Below are 18,979 nucleotides of genomic sequence, written 5' to 3' on the forward strand. Positions count from 1 at the left end.
TTTATTGTAAGCCCTTTTTAAAATGTACGAACCCTATTAGTTAGTAAGATCAGTGCCATGCTATCTAAATTAAAACATGCTCTTATTGGTTAGTTTAAACAGCATTTAAAAATGTTCACTTTAATATTGTTGATATATCTTGTCTACATGTCGACGTGATAAACTAAGCGTCATACGTTCCGCTTATTATACAAATTAATGGCTAATCGAAATAAAACAGCTTTTTTTTGAAGACATATCGTGTTAAGACTTGAGGAAAATAAGTACTTATCTAACGATATTGAATACAATGACGCCATTATTATCGAATATTTATATGTATAATAGTGCATATGATCCAGATGAATAATCTTATTTCGTGATCAATTACAATGCGAACGCGAACGCGTGTGCTAATATCGAACCAAACTTATATAAATCTATCATCAAAGAAGCCGGAAAGTAGACAAAAGAGTTGTTGTTTTAAGAGGGTACGTTTAATTTTTATTGTAAAAATAACAATTATGATTTACACGCATAAGTCTATATATTAAGTCATTTAACTTAAATGATCAAACAAAAGCATATTAGCATATGGTTTGTGTATAGAAGAAATAGACGCCTTTATAAATGTTTGTTTTTTTGTTCAATTAATAGCTACGTGACCACTACTTCCCCAGTTTAAAAGGCAAAAATATCGCTATCGTTGTCCGATGTCTATATCCAAGTAGGTTATTATACTCACTCATCTTGCTAGAACTGCAAAAACATAACAGCAAAAACACGATCAATCTGATCAATCGGTTCGGCCCAGTCTGGGACATAATGTCAACGCCTCTTCACTACTGGTTTCTACACAGCAAAATAATCATTGCGATAAATATTAGTTATTACATGTACCTGCGTTTTAGCTATCTAAGACAAATTGATAAAATGATAAGAATATTATTTTCTTTCATGCTTTATGATGAAATATGGGGTTTTAACAGTGAAATAACAACAGTGAAAATATCAATTTGATAATTTCACTGCAAAATAAGGAGTGAAAATATCAATTTTCAGAACTACTTTTAAAATCCTTTGTTGTTACATGTACTTGCCTTGGTCAAAACAGAACACTGGACTTCAGTAAATTATGTCAAAAAAGGTTAAAATAAAATAAAGAAATATTTTATAAATTTAAATAAATATATAAATGGAAATATATATATATATATATATATATATATATATATATATATATATATATATATATATATATATATATATATATATATATATATATATATATATATATGGAAATTAACAACTTACCGTTTATTACCGGTTATCCCGTTTATCAAACATTTTACTGATCTTTGAAGCTGAATGTTCGAACATTTGCTTTCATTCCAAACAAATTACAGACAAAAACAACTGTTCGAACATAAATAAAATTTTATAGCATCGACCAAATGTATTTTGAACTGTTAACCGTTTTAGTACGTAAAATGAGCTTCCTGGAGAATTCACACAACAATTTACAGATAGATCCGATATTTTTTACCCCACCCACATCTCAAAATGTGTCAACAAACTAGCGTGGCATTTACTCTTCTGGAAAACAAACATTTTAAAGCGAAACAGACTGGTCTCTGACAGTAAGATGACTGTATATTAACTTACTATAAAAACACGCGTATATGCAGTCTTAAACTAAGAAGAATGGTTAAAATCCAATGAGTATCTACATTTGTTTTGCTAACACATTTGACCTTTCAAATTTTCATTCTATAAATAGCGGCGTAGTAATTTGTTTAAAATAAAAAGTGTTTCATTACTTTTTGGAACATTTGTGCACTAATAATACTTCATTTTTTACTGTTCATAAAGCTTTGCAATACCCCACGGGTATTTCAGAAATAAATAAAAAACAAATAAAACTCCGAAAATAAGCATAAAAGAAACAGAAAATTTGTTTATTTCAGTGTAAGATCGTATTTAATTTCACTCGTGATCATAAAAAATCTACATTTTCACTCGTGGCTTCGCCACTCGTGAAAATATGTTTTTCTATGACACTCGTGAAATAAAATACGATCTTACACTGAAATAAACAAATATCCTCTATATCTCACAAAAATGGAAGCATAATGGGTGCAAATGCAAATTTGAGTATGCTTTCAATCTGATGACACTACAAATGATATAATTTTATGAAGTGATTTATATCATAGTGAAGACAAACCCCATTTACAAGTACGTTTGTTTTTTTATTAATTGCTATGGTCTGTTATACGGGCGTTCATATTGCACTTCACTGGTAGTTTGATTGCAAGGTAACGGTAGTTAATTATATTATATCTTAAGATCTTATTTACATCCGTTTACATATATATTAAATAACCGAAAAAAAGCATTATCGACAAAACGATTGTAGTTTGATAGCAAAATAATATGGGTTTACCAGGCATCAACACATCGTATACCATAAACTATGTTTTGAAAACTAAAATGTTGCCTGAATTGGCTTAAGGTACATGTAAACTTCAAGACTATTTGTAGTTCATAAACTGATCGAGTCTGAGTCTGATGCCAAATGAACTAAAACAGTTGACACAAAACTATTATTTGATTATTTATTGTCAAAATATAATGAAAAATTATCCAAAGTTAAAGAAAAAAACAAAAGCAAAACATTAAAAAATATTGTTAACAATTGTTTGGTCGAAGAGCGCATGATCACAAGGATACATTATTTTGACTCTTTGAATTGTTGTTTCGTCAGAAAAATCATTCGAGGTTTCAATTTCATTTTGTTTGGAAGCACGACAATAAACAATAACGGACAATAACCAGGTCACAAACACATACCATTATATTGCTACTTAATTGTAATAGATAGTTTTACTCTTTTTTTCTTATTTCCGAAAAAAATGTTGTATTTAGAATTACTTCATTATAACAGTTTGGTCACGGTCATATTTTCCGCAGATTTTTAAATTTTGCAAGAATGCTGCTTTTTATTTCTATTGACTGGACATATTGAAGAATCATACTATAACAATGTCAAAATGAACAGAATTTTTTGAAGCACTTATCGTGTAAAAATAGATCAAGAACGCAGAAAGTAGTATGTCTTATTTAATATCTTATAATTCTTATCCTTTTATAAGTTATATACTTATTAATGACTTTTGTTATTTTAAGTTTGTGTGTTCCATATTGAATATAGTCCATAAAACAATGGAGTCTAAATTTCCGTTTGATTCAAAAGATATTAAGAAAAATAACCTAACATTGGTAAAATCTTTATTTGGAACCTATTCAAATACCAATTCTTACGTAACGCAATGTACTTTAATTTCAATCTTATCGAAGCTCTCTTCTTAATTCACCAACAATTTTAAGTTCAGTTATGTAATGCTTTCAACACTAAATGAGCATAATTATGTAATTGCTGTCTGAAACTGGTTTAAGGTAATAATGTATAAGCCGCTAATTGACTGCCCTTCACTTTTAATGTTTCCTATGGGTCTTAGACAAACAGTCTTTAAATAATATAACCTTTTCGAACGAGTTTCTATTACGCTTGTTCTTTTCTGGACGGCCTGCTTTGTAGACGGAATAATTACTACGAAATAAATTATCCAATGAATATGTTTACGCAAATACCAGACAGTTAGTAAACCCAATTTCGGGAACAATGGAATTATAATTAATGCATCTACAGGTTTTGCATCAGGATTTAAATATGTAGGATTACTTTACCAGTACATTTGGCAGAGGTCTAACCTAAAAGCTATGATTTTTCTACATGGTCATCTGAAAGACCTTATCTTTTTATTTTGTATATTTTATTTTATTTGATACAAATATATCCCTTATTATGCTATATGGTCTAAACTTGGTCGGAGCTTGATTCTGAAGAATGTTGTAGAAATGTGCATGTATATTCTTGCAATATATCATTTAAAGCTGTTTGAAGTGGATACTAATAATGACTTTTGGATGATCTAGATCATTTCTCGGTTATGGTCCTTTATATTCTAATTTAGTGACCCGTGTACATACATTGATCTTGGTAAAGGTCCTTTGTGTACCTGTTTGATAATTAAATCATATAAATAGGCTTAATATATTACATGTGCATTTGTATTAAATTATTTCTGATTATATTTGGAAAAGTCTAGTAGAAAATAAATGTCTGTTACTTGTGGAATATGGAGATTAATTTAATATCATCAAATGCAAACATGGAAACATATTTTAGGAAATATGAGAAACATTAGTATTTCATTTTTAGCTTATGGCGCGTGGGAATGTATGGTTTCTTGTATGTTAGTGTTGAACGTGTGGTCTACTAAGCACTTGTCCAAAACACAAAGGTTTGATTCCGGGCCGCGTTTTTTATCTTCATTGACTACAACCAAAATACATACACACAAAATTCATAAGAACTATTGATGTATCTTGTATTCTGACTTGGTGTGCTTTGATTTTTAACACACATGTGTTAAGTTCAGGAATTGTTGTATTTTACTCTTAAAATGAACACAAAATAAGATACATTTTAAAAATGCTTTTAATATCACAGACTACTAAATAAATTGCCTGGATATTAAATATAGAATTGACCAATTTGTACGCGAAACAAATCTAGATTTCTAGTGCCTCACGACCCCATTCATCATATATGTGGAAAAAGTTCAATATGTGTACTGAACTATTAACAGCGTTCGAAGAAAAGTTACGTTTCTTTTTAGAAAAATAAAATAAGTTGAAAGAAATGTTGTCCGGTTAGCGCAGTATTTAGCGCACTCACTTTGCACCAAGGCGACCCGGGTTCGATTCACGGTCTTGGCGCATGTGAGTTTGGTTAGTGGTCACCAAACCGGACAAGTTGATTTTCTCCGGGTACTCCGGTTTCCCCCACAACACAAGACACCACTCTCGCGTAACATCGTGCCAACGAGAGTGTCTTAGTACAAGCTGTCATAGCTTTTTTGCAGAAGACCACACTATCGCGCAACATCGTGCAAACGAGAGTGTCGTAGTACAAGCTATCATAGCTTTTTTTCACAAGACCACACTCTCGCGCAACATCGTGCCAACGAGAGTGACTTAGTACAAGCTATTATAGCTTTCTTTCCAATCGTTGTAAAATAAATATTGTTTAAACTAAGTTGAAAGAAACCAGTGTCTTAATCCGGTGTAGTTGTACAAACAAAGCGGTGGAGATGTAAACAAAAAGTAGATTCAGCATGCTCAGCCTGTTTTTGAAATCACAAATCATTCAGAAGAGAGACTTAGTAAAACCAATTATGGTTAACTTTTAATTCTGTAATTTTCTCACTGTTAATGCGTTTCTTTCACTCCATATATTGTATGTATGCAGTTCTGTATTTTTAAATGCTTATATACTGTGTTCAATATTTTCTGAAATAAATACTGGTTAAACCAAATCATTCAGCTTCAAAATCTATAGATAGGGAAAAAAACAATGGTCTTAGATAATAATGGTCTATAAACCATGCTTTTTTATTCACTGTCATGTGTTTATTAAAATAAATAAGACATTTAGCAATGAGTAGAGGCTTCATAATACGTTTTATCTGGTTTGCCATTCCACATACAATCGAAATAAAAATGTATTTTATAGAGTCTATCGTTTCGTTGGATTAGCTAGTAAAGTAAATGAATGGATTAACTTAGGTAAAGCAAACGTCTTAATAACCGTAGCTGTTCGCATCAGTGTCAGTTTTCTATGTTGCCATTGTTTTATACGCATCTAATTCTTCAATTTTCTTATCGATATTTCTTACAATATTTGTTTTGTTTTTCTCATTTGTAAATTTCATTCCTAAGTAGTATCATAATAAGTTCTCCATACATTTTTGGTATTACAAAATTGTATATTTTAGTTTTTAATGACCCAATCCTCATAATTATTGATTTATTGGTATTCATGTCTAGGCCTGAGCATTCAGAGAACATTTCCAGGGTTTGTACGAGTATTTCAAGTAACATTTGGCGCCTTTATTGAAAAGTGTTAAATCATCGGCATTTTTTTCTCTTTTTTATCTTGTTTTTAAATCACATTCCTTTTATGTCATCGTCTAGTGTAAATATAGTTAAATATTGTTTCCTTAGTACGCAAATTAAAACAATGTAGCCGACAGTCGGCAGACCTGTCAAATGCCTTTTTTCTAGTCCAAATGACTGCGATATATGTCCATTATGAATTATCAGACACTGAATATTTTTGTTGTAAAGAGCTACCCATGATTTCATGCATTAAAGGAAAAAGAAATGGTTTAAACTGTCAAAAGCTTTAGCAAAGTTGGCAAAAAATAAGAGTCCTGGTCACTTGTATTCTTATAAATATTCTATGATTTCAACCTAACGTAGTAAAACGTTTTAATTCGACTATGAATTGCTTCGATTGCTGTTTTATAATCTGGGTTAGAAAAGTTATGGGTTCCAGTTTATTAACTCATGAAAGTCCTTATTTAAAAAAAACTTGAGGGAAGTTCGCTTGCAATTCAAACTGTGTGTGATGGTCTATACTGACATAATTGTTAAGTATGACTTTACCTTCGAAACTGAGTACAATGAAGGTGCCGCGTTATTTCCATTGTAAATTCATTCACGATCAATGTGTTTGTAAAAATAAATAATCAGCTCGAAATGGCACCTCTTTTTTAACCACCAAGATGAAAGCGTCATGTTCACAAAATATAATGCGCAAACATCGTACATTTTTTCAGTTCGTTAACATAGTTTACTCAACCAAATAACTACAGGGAACAGAAAAGGTTATGATAATAAGTGAACACTACAGCATATATTAAAGCTCTTGGAAAACTAGGATCAGTAAACCGACGAACCGACCGGATATCAATATAATTGCGCTGCAAATTGTACTATCTGGCTCTAATGGTATTTTATTGTTCGTCTGGCTAAAACCATTACCGAGCCGATTGTCTTTTAAATGTGGTAAAAACGTGTTTAGGTCTTTTTTTCTCATAATTGAACCCGTCATAAATTCCTCGAGCACAATGTTTGTGAACAACCAATGCGAATCGGAAATTTTACTTGAACCAAATGCTAAAAACCAATTCGAGACTAGAATTCCGACTTAAACTTAACGCGTAGGCTACTGTTTTTTTCTTGAAACCATTTACGAAGACCCCATGAAACAATCGAGTTTTAAACCAAACACGTAGACTGGAATAACAATTTGAACCAAACTCGTATGTTACACCAGTAACTTGAATCAAACAACTCTTACTTGAACCAAAGGCAAGGCTAGGAACTATATTCAAAGCAAATGCGACGGCTACAACTCTTACCTGAAACAAACGCAAGGCTTGACACTATAACCAATGCGAATGCGACGGCTATAACATTTACTTGAACCAAACACAAAGCTAGAATAATTACTCAAATCAAATGCGACAACTAAATTTTAAACCTAATATGTAAACTATAACTTAAACTCAAACTAAACACATTGCTTTCAACGTGTATTGAACCAAACGCGCATATCTGTTATTTACGGTCATCTGATTCCAGTGTACAATGCGTCTTTTTAACTTGGATATGTGTGGTCAATTGAAACCTTATTTTAAATAGGCTTATGTTTTTTATATATGTAAACATAATATATGAGTTTGTTTTTTATCATTCAACTCAAATGAGTTTAGCATAATAAATCAATGATATTAATACATTTCTCTTTGGTGCATCAGTCTGAATTTTCCGCCTTTCGACGTAGCATTGGTAAAAGGTAAGTGTTGAGGGTTGTCTCTGTAGTTTCGACTGACATATTGACCAAACGTGTTTAGCTGAAACACAACACTTCATTGGTGCTTTCAATAAACCAAACATAAAGTTTCGCCATTTATTCGTAACAAACAATATATATAATATGTTAATATATAATCATGTATGGCATTTCAGTGAATGTCCATTCATGTACAAAACGTTTTTTTTTTGTTATAACTCATGACTAAAATACTGCATTCAACAACAAATTCAATAGCCGTGTTGAATTCTTGTTAATCATAACAAATAAAGACATAACATAATCAAGAAAATTCAATCCTTGTTTTTTAAACGTGTTCATATTGAAGTGGTTGTTGTTCTAAAATAGCTTCATCCCGACATCATTTTCGAACATGACTGTGCTTATCAAATATCATCCATTGAAAACAGTTTAGCATTCCGTTTCAGAGGTTTCGCGAGAATCTTACTTTACTCTAAAGTATTACATTTTAAAGAAAAATTCACAAATTACAACCAAAACATTTCATTTAAAGTAATGAAGTACTATATAGTTTACAAACACTATCTTGAACGATCTCCCATTCAACATTGAAAATTATATTTAAGGCAATAACGTTCACACCAAGATTCTATTATACACGAACTACTTCTTCCTTAGTTTCCTTCGAACTTCTCGCAGTTAAACTCCGAATCGATGTTCGCTGATTGTGGAAAAACTTTCTTAACTCATACCGGAAATTCCTTCCTGACAAAATGTATATGAAGAAGTTTGCAGCGTAGTTAACGAGAGACACTACAACAGCTATGTCAAGGTATGGTGTCATCGCAACATAAAACGGATATGCTGCGGGTCCCCTTGTCTTCACAACAATGTCTATAATCATTGAAATGGTAAGAAGCGGTAACATCGTGCCAAGAAATGTGAACGAAACAGTCAGCAGCATGCATGTTGTTCGGTGTGTCTTCCGCATAGCGCGGTGTTGTCGGTGATTCCGGTCTACGCGCGTTTTTATTTCGTGCCTGATTTTGAAGATTTGGTAGAGGACGAGTCCGTTACACACTATTACACATGACACTGGTAGGATAAATGTCAAACACATGTAATAAAAATAGATGTGGAGGTTGGAATATAGTTCAATAAAGCTATCACTTGCTCCGCAGCTAGCTGAATCCAGTTGCTCCACCATGACAAGACGAAAGGCTTGACTAAGACAAATGGACACGAACATTGCAATTAAAGCCAGAGTAGAACCGGACCGTTTCCGTATCATAAACTTTTTGAATGGCATACAGACAGCAATTAGTCTTTCCAATGCCATTAAAACAATTATCCATGATGACATGAGGTAAGACACGTGTTCTGTAAAATTGAAAAGCTTACAGCCGAAATCATCGAAATTACGGAAGACCACTGCCGTATAAGATGTCTCTAGAAAATATTCGTCTACGGATCGTATCTGTCGGATTACAAGTGTCAATGTGTCACAGATAGCGAGAACACATAAATACTGAGAGTACGATTTATGACGCAGAGCTTTGGATTTCATGACGATAAGTGAAAGAATGTTGCCAACGAGTCCCGCGGTAACAATGATTGGAGTTAGAACCGTCTTCAGCCAGAATCCCCATTTTGCTCGCTCTCCACCGCTCATGAAATCTGAAATGCAACTGTCAGCTTACATAATATGTACTTTACAATACCTTTATCATTCACTTAATGTGTAACAAAACTTTCCGAGAATGACAACCAATTATGTTGGTGCTATTTTTATCCCTGTAATATCATATGTTCCTTATCCGACTATCAATATCACAGTCATAGCAACGGATTAATGATTTGCGTCAATTTCGCGGTGATTTCGGGACACCCGTCTGATGTCTAGAAGATGACAAGGCAATTACTATTATATTCATGATTATAACGAAGCAGACGCGTGTAAATTCGATATGAAAAATGTTTATAACTCTTAAATATGGTTTCTAATTGCTATGACAAATGTGCTGGTACGGAATGAGTATTATCAGATCCGTTATACCGGTATACTTAAACAAAAATGTGTTGATACAAAACGATTGATGAAAAGGCTGCATGAAGTAAAATTGAAGGATGTAGCTGACATTGTTATTAAAGAAACCTCTATCGCGGTTATGGTTATTTCAAAAACAAAGTGTTATTTTACCCTTAATTGAAACAAAAGCAACAAAACAATACTGAATTTGGTTAGTCAAACGTTCTTTGTGATATACGGTCAGTAATATAAAAGTTGTAAAAAGTTGTCAGGGTTCAGTCAAAGTACGCAAACTGTTTATTACTTGGTTATAAATACCATAACGACATATGTTATCATATATGTATAGTAAAACATTTGTACAGGGTTTCTGCAATATTTGCATGACTCGGCGGTTATCAGTTTTGCGGCCCGGGCCGATTATCAATTATTGTTTTGTGGCCCGCATGTTAAAAGTAATTTTAATGTTCATTTTAAAATCAAAATTGCAAACGATTGACAATTGTAAAATGCAAACAAAGTGATTATGTAATTATTAAAGGCTTACAGTTTCTATTTAACAAGTAGTTTGTATTAGTAAATCTACAAATATGTATAGCTAGTTGACTTCTCAAATGAGATTAAAAAAATAATCTAACCGAAAGGGTTGGTTGTTGGCTTTCGAGAACATTGCATTATTAAAACTGTTGAGTATTTCTTAAGATGTTTTTTAGTTAAAACATAAATAAAGCAAAGAGTACACCTGAGAAAAAGTCTGTGCTTTTGAGGATTTATGACGATAAATTGCACATGTATAGGATACGTCAAAAAAAATTAACACTGTTTGTGTCATACCTCGATATGAACAAAATACATATACTAATGTCGTCAAAATATAAGTATTTAAAACGAACTGTATTTCACCTTTTCAGCCAGAAAATGTGAAATATTTATATGCTGAAATAAATGCTAATCTAAATCAAAATACTCATTTAACCAACACAATCCCCCCTCGGTATAGTTTACAAAATTTAATGTCATATCGAGGTATTGAAGTTGATTAATGTAATTTAATTAAAAGCGAACTCTAATCGTTTCCCACAACAATAAGATACGAGTCTGTTTAGTCCCTCCGTGTTATAATTAAATTATTTTCTATTTTTTCTAACTGACGTTCATTTCACAATCTCGGTAAAGTTAATTACTCATAAAGCTTGCTTTTTTCAAAAAATAAATGGCAAAAAATTGGCGTGAAGAATTTAATTTAGACCTGAATTCAGTAATCAATTTGAGATTTAATTTGCTGATATTACTTCTGTTTGCAAATAAACTTAGTATTTCAAGCTTTTTATGCATTGAATGTTCGTGGCTTTAGGTCCGCCCAAATCCGTTAACCAAGTGTTTATCTATAGCCTGTCGATCAACTTGCCACACTTAAGGAAACCGACTGCAGTCATCAGCGATTTGACATATACTTTGACGTTCGACAATAAACTTACTACAAAACATAATGGCTCATACCCTCGAAAAGCATCAATACATGTAGTTTACATTGGTTCTACATAATCGACCAATCATATCGAAGTCTTAAATAACGCACACAAGGACGGCATCGGTACAAACGAATATCCTTGTGCAGTTCGCGAGCGCGTTTAGGGAATTACAAATAAACTCTTCGTTGCAAAATGACAATGTTCCAATGCAGTCGTTGTACGCATTTCTACATGCCTTTGAACTTTATGTTTTCAAGTTCATAATCGTATCACACCCTTTGATTTAGATTTATACTCTTTTCACGGCATTTTGACAAGTGGTAATTGCTACTTTATCAGTGGACATTGACAATTTTAAAATATTTCAGAAACACTGCAATTTCCTATAATATCCAAGACTTGGCTTAGTGGATGGTTGGTGTAAGTTTATTGTTAGTATATTCTTATATTATCAGTTTAAGCGGGGAGTTCTAGAGGCCTACGGATTCTGTATGTTAAAAAAACAACGTATTAAACTCTTGGTCTTAGAAAAAAATTTGGTTGCTACTTTATCCGTTGACATTTACAATTTAAAACGATTTAAGAACTTCTGTTATACATACCGTAGTAATAATCCATGGAATCGTTTGAATCCATGAAAGAGTCCAGTGATGTGTTATTCGCCATTCTGCGTTCAACGTTGAATGCGTGTAATCCGCTTCTTGTTTAAAAATCAGGTAAACGATTCATCTGAAAGGTAAACATAGCATGCGATGAATTACATATAGTTAATCGTTTGATTAATTTTGCTTTCAAAATAGTTGGGTTGGATTCAAATATAACCGCTATATTTATATTTTGTAGACATAATAAACTGAAATTAGTAGTAGAAATAGTAGCAGAAGTAGAAGATGAAATAAAAGTAGTAGTTGAAAGTAGAAGAAGAAGAAGAAGAAGAAGAAGTAGTAGTAGTAGTAGTAGTAGTAGTAGTAGTAGTAGTTGTTGTAGTAGTAGTAGTAGTAGTAGTAGTAGTAGTAGTAGTAGTAGTAGTAGTAGTAGTAGTAGTAGTAGTAGTAGTAGTAGTAGTAGTAGTAGTAGGCAATGGTATTTTAACCGAAAAGGTGTTTCCTTGTTGCATGTATAATGTTTTTGCGTGGAATTTAAAATATATGTTCAAAGTGTGTTTACGTTGAAGCCAATTTCACTTTTATAAAACAAGTTATTATTGTGGCAAGTTTATTTTTGACTAAGTATTCTATAACAAACATATCATGGAACGAGCGCTCCTAATTATCTTTCCCTAATATTTCCTGGGGTTTGATACTTTATGGTATTTATTAACAGACGTTTCTCCTTGATTGTTTGTTATTGCAGATTTATTGTGTTTGCAAACTTGATTCCCGCAAATAAAACTAATATCCAATGTGTCATTTTGAAAGACAAATCAATGCTGACGTATTATGTATGTTTACAGATCTGGAGTGTTCGCACATAACTTTATCAAATATAATAACGACCTACTATATCGAGTCAAACTAAGTGAACCATCCCTTCGGATACCTCGTTCAACAAAACAACAGATTGATATTGATCAAATTCCATTAACTAATCAGAAAATCAAACACTGAACGCAAACACAGACATGATAAATGCACAAAAGTAATTAGTATCGAGGAAAGATAAGAATTTTCAATATTTGTGCAAATGAAAAGGGGCTTTATTGGACGATCGCTTAATAATAATTCCTCGCTTAGTGCACTAAATCATCGTTTACATTTGAGTGTTTATTGTAATCTAAACATATATCAACAATTAAGTTTCTATTCTTGGCATTTGTTTTCATTCATTATTTTATTTTGCTTGCAATATTTGTTGATAGCACAACTATCAACTCACAACGCAGAAATATAACACCGACGCATCATCAATTCAAACGAAGTTAGTGGTCGAAATAACATTTTGTCTAATGGGATCGCAGGATTTTTTCCAAACATACTGTACAATGAATCAGAATTAAGAATGTTCGACAATTTAGCGCCAGTTCATATCATTACGCTCTGACCAAGATGGTTTTCGGTTTTTCAAACACATAACTTAATCAAGCAAGATTTTAAGTGTTTCTGTTCTCATTAATTATTTTGTTTTCATTATTGTTCTCGGATGTTGCATATTATATGTCATTAATTTTATGGTTAAGCCTCCTATAGCTCCCATTTTATAGCAATAAGAATTGAGTTATGTTTATATGCTGTAATGATAAACAAACTTTTGAAACGGTGTATATTATAAATATGTATATAAGTAAGTCCATTTACTTATGCCAACTATAAAAAGCAGTTCAAATAACACTTTGGGAACAACTTGAACACCTTGAAACGTAAGATAACATAGAAGTTTTAATTGTTTACAATTTCATTCTATTCTTCTAAATGAATAACAAGAATTAATGGTCATTTCCATTTTAACTGGCGCGTTTTCAAATCATTGAATAATTTAAGTAGGCATACTCCTGCTTCTTTGCATGATAGAAAGGAATTAAACTGTAAACAGAAAGGTCTAGGTTTTCTTTGAAAGGTATTCTACACTAAGAATAATTAAAGCTCATGGACAGGGCATCATCGCTTGCGATAGGACAGGAAATAACAAGCCAGTTCACATACCGACAGACAACTTGTCAATAACAATTATGAGTTGTTTGTTGTTGATTTCCGTAGAGCTATAGATAATTGAATGTAGCTTACTCAACAATCATTGTTTAGAATATGATAAGGGTTTTTTTCCCGAAAAACACCCACAATTTTATTACAAAGTCTATGGTGTTTGTTTTTCAAACATATCTTTTGTTAAAGGCATTAAAACTGGACATTTTCTTAGAAATAAAAATAAATTTAGAATCTATCTTTGAAAGGGTTAATTAATAAAGTTATATATCGTATCGATTACTTGAGGTTAAATCAATTATCTTATATTAAATTCACACAAATTGAAAGATGTTTTAATTATATTTTTACTTTTCATATTTCACCGTTAAGTGTGTCAAGAAATTTTAAATGAGATTTATAATAACGCCATCAAACTTGCTAAGGAACTTCACTCAGATTATAACCTATATTACCTTACACCTGATTTACAATTTCCAGTCAATGAAATCGCCTATAGGCCTTAAGAAAATAGCACGGCGAATTGATTAGACTATTTTTACAATTCAATAGACGTTATTCGCCATTTTTTGGTAACCTGCATGCAGAATGTTTTATAATCTAAGTCAGTTAGAAAATTTTGTTAAAAATCTTAATGCTTAAGAAGGCTTGCTAGCTTTGTTCGCTCCTCTCTTCTTCATCAATACGATTTAGCACACTAGTGTGTTTTCATAGAAATATCGCATCAGTTTAAACAACATTTATTTTAAACGATGATAAAGATATATCATATTATTTTATGCTAGTACGTCAATATTAAACAGGTGTGTGGTCTTCAATTGTTTGGGAAAACGTAATACCCAGAGAAATTATAGCCCTCTTTTGGGCTTGGTGACCACAGGTCTATCTCAGATTCGCCGGGACGGGTAATCGAACCCTGGATGCATTGCTGAAAAGCGAGTAATCTTACAAAACAACCTGTATAGTGTATTGGTGATAACTGTTGGTGTTCTATCCTGAATATACTTGCTCACTGCTTGTGCTTGGTATTTTTTACAGCAAAGTCGTATACAAAATGACAATACGCATGGGGTCAAAACCTAGTTTAAAGTAGAACAAAATACCTAGAAATATAACTAAAAATGCGCATAAACCAGTATTTTTTGTATTGAAATTAAATAATAGTTCATATTATTCAACAAAGTATTACACAACTGATGTCGAAGCAGACATTTAAACACCAAACATGGAGATTGGTTGGGCCACGAGTATTACCATAAACTGTTATGGTCCGAAATGGCATATTAATTATCAAACAAAAGTGTTATATTAGGGAACAAATATTGTTTAAATAATGTTTAGTAAATATCTAAAATACTGATTAAAAAGAGAGGAGTAACTTTGAAAGAAAGCGGCTTCCTATAAATGATTGTTTAATATGTTAAAATGGGAGGGTTTTTTTTAATAAAAACGTTAATTGTCACTAGATATTTACATTTCTTAGCACATGGACTTCCCTGCTTTATTACAGTTTGGAAAAGAAGACTTTGACTTAAATACTGTAGTTTTATAGACATTAAAACTAGCTAGAAAACATAAAAAGAATAAAACGGGTACCGGCTTCTTTGTTTTAAAATAAAGTAATGTAAAACACTTACCGTTAAAATCCGAAGTTTATATTTAAATGTACAGTATCAGAAACCATTTATGTATTTTAATTTAATCTTTAATAACCACAATATGTGTCGAAAACAGGCTTTAACTTATAAACACGTTAAACCCAGTATCGTAAATATCGCATTTGCAATCTACAGCTCCCGTTAAATACGAGAGGACAGTGCCACCTTTGTAACCGGTCTCTTATATCGCAAATCGAGAGTATTGGTTTTCTCTGGGAGCCCTGTCTTATATAGAATGCTTTGCGTAATCACCTTTGCCTTTAAAGTAATCATTTAATCACATATTTGGCTTCAGAGCACGATATCATCGTTTACGTTTTAATGTTTATTGTAATCTGAACATTTATCAAAAAATGAAAACACTTGAGAATCTTTTTTAGGAATTTTCTCATTAATTGCTCCAGTTTGCTTGCACTTTTTGTTGGGAGCACATAACCTTAAAGACATCCACTTACATTACAGAAATAAAACAACAATATATCATCAATCTAAACAATGTTAGTGGTCAAATTAATATTTTGTCTAATGGGATCGCAGTATTTTAAATGTCGTACAATGTATAAGGGTAAATCAGCAGTTGGCTGTTATTGATTTTAATCAGGTGAATCGATTGATTTAAGCAACGGCTGGGCCAGAAGACAAGATATTATCCCGGTCACTGAGTTTGTTTATCAGCATTTGCTCGCTAAAAAATATAATAATGCCATATCTGTAGTATTAAATTATTTATTTCAAATATTTATGAATAACATTTAATCATAACCTAATTTTTGCAACATGACGGTTACCACTCTGCATTGTCGTAGATACAAAATATAAAAAACAAGCAATAGATACAAATTACATCTTTTTTATTTATCTAAACGTATTTTTGTTCAAAATTGAATTAAGCCGGCTCCTTTTCTTATTTTTTTATGTCCGATGTAGCGAAAGAAAAAAAAACATTGTTTAATAGCTGTACCTTTTATTAATCATATTGGCATATTCAAAAGCAAAATCATTTGAGTTTAAAATCGATATAATATAGTCTCCGTTGAATAGTTTTCATAATGTTAATTATTAAAAGGATGCCTAATTCCAAAATAGAATTTTCTTCAAGTAGTTTTGTTCCAGTACATCATGTAAGTAAAAAAGTAAGTAAGTTGTTTAACATACTGACATGTGCATAACGTAAACGACCTTCACAATACAGTTAAAAATAATAAAAACACCTAGCTCATAGGGTCTATACGTCAACTTGATATCCACATTTCTAAAATATAGGTACAGATATTAAATTTTATAATAACATAGAATGGCCGTGTACAGGTGTGTCGCAAGACATCTTAAGTCCCATATAAAAGAATCAAGCTAAGCGCACTATTTTGTTGTGGTATCATGTGTTTAATATTTGCATACTAAACAAATTTATCGTTATTAAAAGGAAATCATCTTTATGATAATTATGAAAAACTTATTTTTTTGTTATGTACAAATAAGATTAAATGTATTGAAACAAGCTATTTAAGATTTTTACGCTTAGGTTGTATGAGCAATTGGGCCCAGTTCATATTCGGTCTAACCGCGATGGTTATCGATTGTTTACACCCATGCCTCAATCAAGCAAGAATGTAAGTGCTTCTCGTCTCAGTATTCTGAATATTTCAAATTATTTTTTGTTCTCGGATGCAGCATCTTCTATATTATGATTTTATCTCTATAGCCTCTAATAGCCCATACAAAGATATGAATCACATTGTATTGCTGCATCTATTTTAATGTATGTATATTTGCTGACTGATAATACTATTGCAATTGTATATATTGCATATGCATGTAAGTCTATTTACTAATGCCAACGATATAAAGCAGTTCAGTTAGCACTTCGGAAACACCTTGGACACATTGAAACGTAAGAAGTTTTAATTGTTCGCAATTCGATTCTATTTGTCTACATAAATAACCAGATATAATGGCCATTTCCACCTTAACGTTTTAAAGACATTTAAACAGTTTAAGTAGTCGTTTTCCTGCTGTTTAACATGATGAGAGGAATTGAACTTTAAACAATAAGGTCTGAGCTTTCTTTGAAAGGTTTGCTACACTCAGAATAATTAATGCTCATGGAAAGGTCATCATCATTTGCGATAGGGAATTTAATAACAAGCGATTTCACATCATACAAATACTTGATGAGTTAGTGCAGTTGAATGTATTTTTCTTCTCAAAGACAATTTATTAGTCCATTAAACGCTTTATTAGTGATTTCTGTAAAACACTACATAAATAAAATGGATTGAGACTACGAACAGAATTGGACACAACTACTTTTTAGAATGCATCGAGGCATTTTATATTTCCTGAAAAGAAAATCCGCAATAGATCAATTATATGTAATTATTCATACAACTTTATACTGGTTCTATAATAAAGTTATATAAAGTATCGGTTAGAGGTTTGGAATTTAAAAACTAATAATGGGTTTCATGTTATTTGAATGGAGATTGCTGATGAAGCAATAAGAAATCTCTGATTATAACCTATACTACTTAACACCTATCATTACAATTTACAGCCAATGAAATCGCCTGTAGGCCTTAAGGAAGTACCACGGTAAATTTATTTAAAAGACATGACGTAATAACTTGGTAACCTGCTTGCAGAAAAAATATAATCTAAGTCATTTAGTAAATATTATGTAAAATCTTAATGCTTAAGAAGAGCTCATTAGCTTTAATTGCTCCACCATTTTTTAAGATTTAGCACAACGTGTATAACAAGCAAATACCGCATCAGTTTAAATAATCTTTATTTCAAATGACTGTGAGGACTCATTATAAGAGTATATGCTAAGTCAATATATAGCAGGATTTTGGTCTTGGTCTGTTGGTAAAAACAAAGAGGAATCGAACCATGGATGCCTTGGTGAGAAGCGAATACGCTTGCCAAACAACCTGTGTTGGTGACTACTGTGGATGCACTGTCAAATTGAATTATCTTTCTTACTACTTGCTTTAGGTAGTTTTGTTGCGGCAATATCGTCTTTGTGTAACATATCGCACCAAAACCTAGTATACAATTTTTATGCCATATTATTCAAACATGTATTACTAATATCGAACCAGACATTTAAACATCAAACTTGCAGAAGGTTTGGGCCACGAGTTTTACCAACACCAGTTATGGCCCACTCCCAAAAACAACATATGAAACATCAAGCAAAAGTGCTATATTAGGCAAATATTTCATTATGTTATGTTTGATTTAACATATAAGGAACAAAAACTGTGGAGAGCGATGTGCATTCGAAAAAAAACGGCTCCCTCTGACTTCAATATGTTAAAATTGGGAGTATTCTTAGTAAAACGTTTAACTTCACTAATGTTTGCCTGTCTAAGCTCTAAACATTTTCAAACTGTTCTCTCCTAATTATCAGGAACCATTAATGTATTTTAATTCAAGGTTTTTTTATA

General features: G+C 31.9%; 2 protein-coding genes across 2 annotated transcripts in view; one reads left to right on the forward strand and one right to left on the reverse strand.

Annotated features, from left to right (window-relative positions):
• The window catches only part of LOC128212891 (helicase with zinc finger domain 2-like), a 376,344-nt gene that overhangs the window by 77,327 nt on the left and 280,038 nt on the right, over positions 1 to 18,979 (forward strand). The gene's annotated exons all lie outside the window — the stretch shown is intronic.
• LOC128212892 (galanin-like G-protein coupled receptor npr-9) lies at positions 8,382 to 11,896 on the reverse strand. Its single transcript, XM_052918287.1, has 2 exons — positions 11,833 to 11,896; positions 8,382 to 9,406 (listed from the first exon to the last, which is right to left on the reverse strand). Exons 1-2 carry the CDS (start codon positions 11,894 to 11,896, stop codon positions 8,382 to 8,384), a joined length of 1,089 nt encoding a protein of 362 aa, XP_052774247.1.

Source organism: Mya arenaria, chromosome 13, assembly GCF_026914265.1.
Source record: "Mya arenaria isolate MELC-2E11 chromosome 13, ASM2691426v1".
Classification (NCBI taxonomy): Eukaryota; Metazoa; Mollusca; class Bivalvia; order Myida; family Myidae; genus Mya; species Mya arenaria.

Bases quoted from the DNA above. Each gene is read 5' to 3' on its own strand.
- LOC128212892 (XM_052918287.1), bottom strand. From the start codon at position 11,896: ATGGCGAATAACACATCACTGGACTCTTTCATGGATTCAAACGATTCC. The intron at 9,407-11,832 runs GTATGTATAACA...GTTGCATTTCAG, and splicing joins TTCCATGGATTATTACTACG to ATTTCATGAGCGGTGGAGAG.